The sequence below is a fragment of the Populus nigra genome, chromosome 8 (genome assembly GCF_951802175.1).
Source record: "Populus nigra chromosome 8, ddPopNigr1.1, whole genome shotgun sequence".
Taxonomy (NCBI): domain Eukaryota; kingdom Viridiplantae; phylum Streptophyta; class Magnoliopsida; order Malpighiales; family Salicaceae; genus Populus; species Populus nigra.
The window spans coordinates 16,073,977-16,084,653 of record NC_084859.1 but is presented as its reverse complement, the minus strand read 5'-3'; the positions used below and the strand labels follow the sequence as shown (position 1 = coordinate 16,084,653).

At 31.2% G+C, this 10,677-nt stretch overlaps 1 protein-coding gene across 1 annotated transcript; it reads right to left on the bottom strand.

Moving 5' to 3' along the window:
- Nucleotides 1-1,571: 1,571 nt before the first annotated feature.
- On the bottom strand, nucleotides 1,572-5,135 carry LOC133700444 (26S proteasome non-ATPase regulatory subunit 8 homolog A-like). The gene is made up of 6 exons (XM_062123971.1): nucleotides 4,933-5,135; nucleotides 4,698-4,776; nucleotides 4,432-4,534; nucleotides 3,444-3,707; nucleotides 2,292-2,403; nucleotides 1,572-1,916 (listed from the first exon to the last, which is right to left on the bottom strand). Exons 1-6 carry the CDS (start codon nucleotides 5,035-5,037, stop codon nucleotides 1,776-1,778), a joined length of 804 nt encoding a protein of 267 aa, XP_061979955.1. The 5' UTR covers nucleotides 5,038-5,135; the 3' UTR covers nucleotides 1,572-1,775.
- Nucleotides 5,136-10,677: the final 5,542 nt, after the last annotated feature.

The window sequence follows — 10,677 nt, the reverse complement described above, 5'->3', positions numbered from 1 at the left end:
GGTGTTGGTGTAGAGCATGCAAATGGTCATGTCACTAGGTGCCTGTTTGAAATTGAAATTAAACCTATTTTTTATTAAAATTTAAAGAATTTTTTTTTTGTTATTTCAAATTAAATTTTTTAATTTTTTTTTCATTTAGATATGTTAATATCAAAAATAAATTTAAAAAAATTAAAAAATTATTATTGTAATATATTTTTAAATAAAAAATATTTTGAAAATAATATTTATCATGTTATCAAACCTGTTATGACTCAAAAACAACCCTTTTGAGACTGGTCAATGAATCTTAATCATAAAAATAAAAATCAGTGATATATTTTGCATAGGAGAGTATTTCTTCTCTCCTTGGCCGTCCTTTTCTATCCTCTTTTTTTAATTTTTTTTATTATTGGCAATCAATTAACTAGAGAAATAACACCAATATTTTATTCTAAATGTGCCCCTAGGAGGCTAGGTGAGTATTGTGCCTTGACTTCGACAGTTATCGGCAAAGGGAAATTAACATGTGCACCGACAGCCAGGAGATTTAGCAAGAATACATGGAATTCCCACTTCGACAAACACAGCAACAGTTATAATTATCAGTGATTTCTTTTTCCCTGAAGCAGCTGCAGTATTTCTTGAGTAGCTATCAGTTTCGTTAATGGATCATAATATTTCAACTCTTTGTTGCAGGATTTTGTTTAAATTGTGGAATCAGCTCAACTAACAGATTCGTTAATAGTAATCATAGGTAAGATGCTGCATTCTTTGGTGAGTGGAGGAGTAATCTTTCAATCAGTTTAACTAAATTTCCTTTTCCTTCTATGAATACATGTTCTCAGGTCAAATTTCAAGAAATTCCTCTCTTGTTGAGTCACAGAAACATCATTCGTAGATACCTACATGAATAACCTCATATTTGACCCGAAATGATAATATATGGAGTCAACCCATTTAACAAAGCCCGGCAAGGGTTATTAAGACATTGGCTCATCACCCTTAGAGCGTAGTAGTTGAGGACTCGTTATCTCAAGTTTGGACTGATATGACTGCCTTTTTTTTTTTTTTGTGACTGATCGTCACATTTCAACAGCTATTATTCGACCACTGTTGAGTTTTTTGGCCTGTTGCTTGGTTTAACGGCCAGCATACACTTGCTGGAAGACAAAACTCCTGGTTGAGACCTTAGAGTTCCATCACAACGTTTAATTAGCCAAAATTAAGTTCAGCCACTATCGCCTACACAAACACGTTCGAGTGTGATTTTATTATATACGGCCAAGAGAAATGAGATCTCAAATTCGAGCCCTGCCTCGTCCAATTTATGACTTGTCTAAAAAGAAAAACAGTCCGGTTGCACATCAGAGCTCACACACCGTAATAAGCCATATAACATGATGTTTTTTCCTTGAATACCAGGCGCCTGATTGCCGTGGGCACGAGTTCAAGTGCGAATTACTCTAGTCGGGGCATATGGATTGGTCAATTATGGCATCAAAATCGCGACATGCCTGCCCCTTTTCCTAGCTCTTTTGTAGCCCAGAAGTAAGGGAGTGGGGGTGTAAAGGTAAATTTCGATAGCAGCATGAAACAAAAGGATGTCGAGTTGTGAAATTAAACGTAAAATATACTGGAGCATTACAAATCAAGCGAGCAAGAAATGCTGACATGCAGACCGCTGGAGTGACCCAATTGAACTACAAAAGACGGCAAATGAAAGTTATATCCTCAAATGAAATGGTTCCAAGTTGAAGAATTGAAGTTTTGTCTCCGAAGACAGCTATAATCTGTTACACAATCCGCTCCAACTCTCTAGCATAACTCAATGTCTGGTTGATGAGTTGTAGAGATGGTATTTCCTTGCAGGGGGCAGATTCTTTTGCCTTCTGGAAAACTACAGAGCCATTCTTTATCTCCCACTCGGGATGCTCCTGCATTAAGCAACAGAACATGTCATATTTATGTTAATCATGAAAGTAAATCTGAAAAAGGAGAGATACAATTCCGAGAAGAAGTCCGTTCTTGGTCTAAACTCCACCAAAGGAGTTGGAGAACAATATGAACACCTTAATCTGGTTTGTCAAATATACCGAAGCAGCCACCTCCCTGACAAACTGTTTCTTAACTGAGGAATCTTGTAACATCACTTGGTGAGCTAAAACAGAGGGCCAGTTACAAGCTCTGAAGTAGTGCTAAAGGAATTTCTTATCTAAGTTCGTATATTTTTTAATCAATCTAAAAAATTAAATCATTCAAATCCAAAAGCTTGAACATAAAAAAAAAATCAGTGCAGAAGAAACCAGTACCTCCTTGATGTACTCCAAAAGTTCATTTTCGGAAGGAAAGAGCAACATTTGACGGGCATCACTTATTGAAAGATAGTCATATGCCTTCTCACTGCATCCAGCAATTTCATCCCTGGAGGTGATACAGTGGAAATCAACTAATAAGAACATAGAAGGATAATGCAGCGTGCTAAATCCATTCATAAAGGATGATAGGGTGAGCTGCAGCTTCTAACCAGGAATTCTAAAGACAGATTTTCAAAGTATAGTTGCAAGATGAGTTTTTAGTCTGCACAATGTGGTTAAAATGAACAAAAATTCCCTGTTTTCAAACTTGAACTATGTGCGACCTAAAAAAAAAAATGAGCCACAGTGCAAAAATACAGCATGGAAACTTGCAAAAGATGGTTTACATACTCCAACCAAACCACAAAACTATTAGATAAATCAAACTGGAAAAAAAAAAAAGTACTATGGCCAAAACTTTATGGGAATGGAGCTAAATCCATTCATAAAGGATGATAGGGTGAGCTGCAGCTTCTAACCAGGAATTCTAAAGACAGATTTTCAAAGTATAGTTGCAAGATGAGTTTTTAGTCTGCACAATGTGGTTAAAATGAACAAAAATTCCCTGTTTTCATACTTGAACTATGTGCGACCTAAAAAAAACAATGAGCCACAGTGCAAAAATACAGCATGGAAACTTGCAAAAGATGGTTTACATACTCCAACCAAACCACAAAAATATTAGATAAATCAAACTGGAAAAAAAAAAGGTACTATGGCCAAAACTTTATGGGAATGGAGCTTATTGGCAGGAAAAAAAAACTATATTGATCGATTAAGATGTCACTTTTTAAGAGGCATAACAAATAGAAATAATAATTAAAATTTCAGGCAAACGAACAAGTTTTCACAAGAAACTATGGCTGTCATTTTGAACAAAGATGGAACACATATGCACCATGAAAACAATGAACTTGACAACACCTAAAAGGACATTTTCACCTAAACACGGATGTCTGTACGTCCTCTGAAAGAACAATTCTATCTATCTTACCCTTTTATTTAGTGTGAGGTGGTGTACCCATAAACAAATATAGTCTCCACAGATGAGTTCTCGTTGACTAATCAATGGCCACTGGCTATTACTACAGAGTATGGAGAAATTACCTCACAGTCTTCGCCAAGAGATCCATAAAATAATCATAAGTCTTGTATGGCACATTCTGTTTTGCAGATAACACGCGATTGTAAGCCCCTTCCATAAAGGACTGCTCCAACTCCACAGCATGCTTGATGCAAGGATTCTCCAAAGCAGTAGGGGAGAGCAATTCCAATTCAGTATGGAATTCAGCAATTCTATTTTGGACTAAGAGTCTCAAGAGGTTGAGACCCAAGATCATATACTCCTGAGGAGACTGGGGAAGACAGCTACTGCTCCATCAAAAAATAAATCATAAAAATCAAGCTCTAACATTATACCACTCAACATTGGCAAATAAAGAAGAGATAACAGCAAATTCTTCCTTGTCTAGGCTACACATGTTCTTCTCTTCTATGATTTCTTTAGTTAAGACCTTAGTATTGTCTAATACATAAAAACCAGACAGATCAGTTAATAAAGAGCCAAAAGCCTAAAGAGCCAAATGCACAGCTAAAAAACAAACCATGTAATATTTTCTACTCTGAAATGAGAAAGTCGTACAAAAGGGAAGTAAATCGAGTTCACAGATAAAATGAAGCCTTTGAAACAAAACTCGAAACATCAAACAAGCTGTGTAGGAGAGCTTATTTGTTATGAGCCTTGTGCAACATAGTTCCATTCCTTGGTTTGCACTAGGTTGTACAAACTGACACATTAAGAATAGAGTTAATTATCCTATCACAGTAAGGATATCTATTTCTGACACCCTACATGTAACAATACTCCACATTGCATACAGTCAAACAAACTAATAAAGTTGTTGAAACTATGAGGTGCTGAATGTCTCATCAGACTCAGTAAGGAATTCAAGTCACCATTCTACCAAACTATGGAAACATAATTAACGAAGCATGCAGTTTATGTCAGGTAATTTATAATAAAAACACTACCCCAAATACAAAACTAAGCATGCACGCATGATTCCTTGAAAACTGAAACCAATCAAAAAATTACCCGGCATCGGTGTAATAAGGCTTCAACTGAAAGAAATCCCTTTCAAAGGCCTCCTGATCCCCAATCTTCACACTCAAAAGAACAGCATGCTCAAATACATCCCCTGAAAAAGCATCCCCCACACTTAATAAATATAAATAAATAAATAAAAACCACGCGTTTAAAACACAATCTTATAACCTAAAATCAAAGATTATTAAACCCTAAATCCTGCATTGCAACCCTGAGATCCTCAAAAAATAAAGAAAAAAAAACCACAATCTTACTTGCTATTGTTAATTCTTGAACAGCATTAGGTGTGTTTTCAAACAACGGCGGCAAGCTTCGAAATCCTGTCAACAAGACCTGCAGCAAAAAAAAATCAAAATTAATTGCAATTAACGCTAATTACTAGTCAATTCAACTGAAATAAAATCACTAAGAAAGAAAAACAAAAAAGAAATGAATTAAGCAGAAAATGAGTAAAAATTGGGGTTTTGAGGTGTGAAGATTAATTGTTACCTTGAGCTGAGAGAGCAGATTCGTCGAGGTATTGAAATCTTCTCTTGTGCACGCTGCTTTGAATCGCTCGAATAGCTGGGATACTTCTGTTAGCTTTGGATCCATCTCTCTCTCTCTCTCTCTCTCTCTCTGCCCCCCTCTCCCTCTATCTGAATTTATTTTTAAAGCTCGAGTTTTCTAGCTTCTACAGAAAGAAAAGATTTTTTTGTTTTGTTTTATAAGGGTTTAAAAGGAGTTTTTGTTCGGGTGATATCTTGACCAGATTGATTCTAGCCCAGAGCAGTATGGGCTGGGCTGGTCTGGGCTGGTCTACAATGAATTACCATAAGTCAGCAAAGACGCATCTGTCAAAATCATTACAATTACAATTTCAATGCATTACAATTACAATTATAAAAAAGAATTACTTGTTGATGTGAAACGGTGTTTATAAAGTGATAGAGATGATATTATAAATAGGACTGTTTTGAATAGCGAAGAAAATTATTTTTTATTTAAAAATATATTAAAATAATATTTTTTTAATTATTAAAATTTATTTTTAACATCAACATATTAAAATGATACAAAACTATAAAAAAATTTAATTTTTTTAAAATTTTAGTTCAATCACATAGCCAAACACCTCATATAAAGAAAAATAGTATGGTTCGCATAATATCGTACAATATTATTATTTTTTCTCGTTTTTATTTTTATTATTAAAATTTATGAGCATCATTTAAATGAAATTAATGTAAATTTTATTATCAAATAATATACCATTACAATTATCAGAGCATGTATTCTACCAAGTTTCATGCGAAATAAAAATAAAATGGTAGATGAAATTTATTCTTAAATTGTGATAGTGTAATAGGATAAGAATCTTGAAATAAGGATAATTTAAATATATGGCAATTTCGTTTTAAATTTTTCACATACACTTGATCCCCAGTTGAAGGGAGGAAAAGATTTACTTATAATAAGAATAAAACCGATGAATGTGAGTTGGGTTAGACTTATTTTTATATTATATTATATTCAGTTAAATCTTTTTTTTTTCATTTATATTTTTTTATTTCACCCTTAAATTTTTATATTCTTTTTTATTTAATCCTTTTATAGTGGATTAATTTGTCTTTGAGCTTATTGATTTATTTTGTTTGATTTCATATAAGGCTCTTGATACGTTGAGAAAAAAAATTTGGCCCTCGGTTTATACTTGATTACTTTTTTTTCTAATTTTATTTTTTTTATTTTTTTATTTATTTTTATTTAATCATTTTACAATGAGTTAATTTGCCTTTAGGCTTGATGGTTCGTTTTATTTGGCTTAATATGGAGCTCTCAAGATGATGAGAAATAAATTTGGCTCTCGGTTAATGCTCGATCAGGCATAACAAAATTCAATATTATGAATTTAAAATAATTAAAGCTTTATAAACCAAATTTGAAATTGAAGCAAATGCCCAATCCTTTTTTTGCCAAACCAGAGACTAGATTGAAGGAATAACAAAAAAATAATTGTCGTGGGTGACACAAGCACCAACAACTTAGAAACGAAATAGGACTATGACGGCACTTGCGATGACCATAAAGCTCTAGATAAGGCTTTTCATGGTACTAATGAAGTTGTCATGATAAGAGCTTTTTTACTCGTGAGGCATGAAGATGAAAGCCTTTCGATACAACTTCAATAACCCTTTTATTTTTTTTCTTTCTCTTATCTTCTCGGTTTCTACAACTAACTCTATATTGTTATTTTAATGTCAATTTTTATATTTCTATTTTTAGCAACTTGGTTTCGCAAAATTGATTTTAGATTAATCATGAAATAAAATTTAAAATTATACACACGCTAGATGATACAAGATGGATGAAATACCATAAAAAGGGAAGAGGAAAGGCAACATAGAAGGAAGATCTATTCAACCAAGGGTTGCAGTAGCCATCCACAATAAATTTTTTTTCTATTTTTTATATTTTTTGTCACCTGACTATTTTTTCTCCAATCTAATCCTTACCCATTAAGTTGATTTGAGATTAAATTTTATTTTTTTATTGGTTTTTTTATAGGTTTCTCACTATTTTAATAATTAGTTTCAATCTTGAGATGCATTAAAAAATCAACTCCTATTATTATTTGTAGATATTATGAAACGACCTCTCGTTGTCTTCCTTTTATGTCCATGCAAGACGGTTCAAAAAAACTCTTGATTTGATTACAGAAAGAAATTTCCAGTGACTGTTCTGGATTGCAGTCTTCATATATTCCCGTCTGGAAATGGAAATTGTAGGATCAGAAATATTTTTATAAGTAGAGAATCTGACAAGTAGGGCAGTTTGAGATCTTATCTGATACCCACTTTGTGTGTGAGATGACTGTCTTCATGGTCCGCTAACAACGGTGAGATCTTCTCAAATAAAGTAAAGAGAGAGCATGCACGCCCCCATTGAACTGCATCGATCCTGGAAAGGATCATAAAATAGATGTTAAATACAACGTACGTATGCGTGTGTGTGTGTTGTAAGGAAGGTTAATTTCAAGTTTCAAATCATCTAAACCAAGATATTTATTTATATTTAACCATTTAGAATTAACCTATAGCAGCAGATTTTTTACTTCTTGAAAATGGATCATATGATGAACTTTGATCAACTGGGGCCATTAGATAGCAATGTTTGGTAGAAGTTTAAGCTATTAATTAGATATTAAAACAATATTGATTGATAAGATCATATCTAACTGGTGCCATACAGGATATTTAAACCCAATATTGTTCAAATTGAAAATGCTATGATGGAAGTAGTAGATAGCCTGTGTTTTGCCACGAGTTGTATATATTTTTATCTAAAAAACATAGATATGCAGGTTTTTTTTATTTATTTTTCAATATAATGTTTTTAAGTGTAAATTGAAAAACTTATAAAATGATCTAATTAAATAAATTGGTAATTATCTATGTAAATAAATAAATAAATTATTAACGATAACTAAAAGCATAACTGGAAAATTCGAGAGACAAATTTATATCAAGATTTTGATCTCGCAACATGGGATATTTACCTGGTTGTATTTACTGAATTTTTTTATTAAAATATTTTTTTATTATATCAAATGATAATAGAAATAGACACAAACATAAAAATAATTGAATAAAATAAAAGAAAAAAATATTATGCAAGGCTACACATATTATAAATATTATTTAAGAATAAATATTTTTTATTTTAAAAATTAAAGTTCATCTATATAAAATATTAAAAAAAATTATAGATCAAGCATAATAATATGTTAAAAAATTAAATACATACAAAATATTTTTTTAAAAAAAAATTATTTAAAAATAGCTAAATAAACAAAATAAAAAATCATACGGGAGAGATATTAATTGAAACACAAATAAAAAATTATTAAAAAAAAGACATATTATAAAAGATACCAAAAAAAATAATTTCTAACGATAAAATCAGAAAAGACAAAAAGCCATAAAAAAAATATCGACCCGTGTTAATTTTTCAAACCCGTGACATAGGTCATTAAATCGAAAGTAACTTAAATAGAAAAATCATGAAATTCAATCCCCAACAAATCAAACGCTGAAGGATAAAACTAGGAAAAAATAAAAAATTACACAAAATGATCTAAAATACAAAAATTATGATTAAAATAATAAGGGTGAAAATCCAAAAATAAAATAAAATGAGAGGGCAACCAATTTTTTTGAATGGAGGGTAAATTGAAAAGAAAAATAACTTCAACAAAAAGAAAAAAAAATCAAAAGAATGAGGACTAATTGAAAAAATAATACATCATAAACTTTGATTGAATGATGAAATTGAAAACCAATAACACTTTAACAAAAGGGCCAAGAAAAAAAAATAGAGATAAGAAGAATAAGGACCGAATTAAATATATATATATATATATATATATATATATATATATATGAAAAATTGTAATGAAGGACCAAATTGAAAACAAACATAAATTTTATAAAAGGGTCAAGAGAAAAAAATAAAAATCAAAAGATTAAGGATTAAAATTGAAACATAAAAAATAAAGAAGACCAACATGTACTTTTTAGAAGAGAAGAGAAAAAAAAATAAAAATAAATAAATGGTTGTCGGTGACAAACTTTCCATCTACTGCTAACACGCGTCCCACTAGTAGGAAGTGGACGGGACAACGCTTCTAACAACATGCTGAAAGGGCAATTTTGGCAACCGGTAGCCATTGCACGCACTATCAATACGCTTTCTTGTGGACAACACACGCTTTGACAACTTTTTAAATTTAAAACTTAATGAATCAGTGTAAAAGATCAATATGCCCTCAAAGACTATAGAATTAACAAAGACACCCTTTGTGAAAAGATGAAGATGTTCTTAGGCCAATGACTTTTTTTTTCCTGATTCAAAGGGCAAAAAAGTCTTTTAACTGTTTTTTAAAATGAAAAGACATAAATACTCTTGATTAACATATCTAGATTTTCTTGACTTGAAGGGTAAATTAGTCATTTTACTGTTCTAAAAAGGTTAAAGAGATGCATATACCCCTCAACAATCCTTCAGATGGTGTTTAGTTATTGTCATGAGACAAAAGAGATGGAAACAATGAAGACAAAAATATATTTTGGATTAAAGTGGTTATTATTATAATTTTAAAACTCGACTTGAGAGTTGACTCGATACAAAGGTTAGGTCAACGATTGGGGGGTGGACCTTGCTGACCAATTTTTTTAAAAAATAATAATTAAAGCAACCTTGTTTTAACCAAAATTGTGTTTTAAAAAAGTTAATAGGTTTTTAACTTGTGTTTTATCTCTGGTTGACCTAAGTTTTTAACCAGATTAGGTTGAATCAATCATTTCTCTATTTTTTTAATTTAGACTTGCCAAGTCCTGGATCAACATGTTAAGTTAGTCATGATTTTATAACTAAGGTTATTATAATATTATTAATCTCAACACTCAATATAAACTAAAGTAAAATAAAATATCTAATAATTTTTTTAAATATGTAAGTTTGACAACAATACATATTATGAGTAAAATAGACTTTTTTATATTTTATTATGTCTTGTCCATCACAACCAAATAGAATATAAAGACAATTACTTTATCTTGTACATTATTATTAAACATAATTTTGTTTCGTTTCCTTTTTTTAATTTTGTTTTTTTATTTTTATTTTTATTTTATTTTGAGACAGTAACTAACACTGTATCAACTAATTTGCTGTTGAAAAAGATCACAAGGCATCTATTTTTTTTTTTTACAAGAGCAAAAAACGTAATTTTTACCGTTGAAGTGAATAATAATACATGTGTGCTGTGATTTCTACTAGCAGTTTAGAGTTTTTGTTAATGCTGTCATGATTATTTATTCCTCAACTCTGGTGTTTATGTAATTATAAAAAGTTGGGGCACAAACATCACCTTTTTTTTTTTTTTATGGAATCCCTTCTTTTGTTACCAAGAAAATGGTTCTTCCATGTTTTTGTAGCACAGACCAAAAGCTTTGGCCCTAAGAACCACTCTGGGGTGGGTCTCCTTCCAATTCCTTGCCCGAACTTTGATTGCATAAAACAACAAAATTCCAACTTCTCAAAAATTGAACTCCAAATTGAAGAACAAAACTACAAGTTAAAACAAATTTATTTTTTCAGAGAGTTTTGATGATGTCTTGACAATTAAAAAAACAATTGCAAGATTAGGTTAACATCTAACAATAACAGATGTTCAAGTCAAGGGGGAGGCAT

Coding starts and splice junctions, on each gene's coding strand:
- LOC133700444 (XM_062123971.1), bottom strand. CDS start 5,037: ATGGATCCAAAGCTAACAGAAGTATCCCAGCTATTCGAGCGATTCAAA. Junction 3,708..4,431: donor CCTTATTACACCGATGCCGG/GTAATTTTTTGA, acceptor TTGATGGAGCAG/TAGCTGTCTTCCCCAGTCTC. Junction 2,404..3,443: donor CTCTTGGCGAAGACTGTGAG/GTAATTTCTCCA, acceptor TATCACCTCCAG/GGATGAAATTGCTGGATGCA.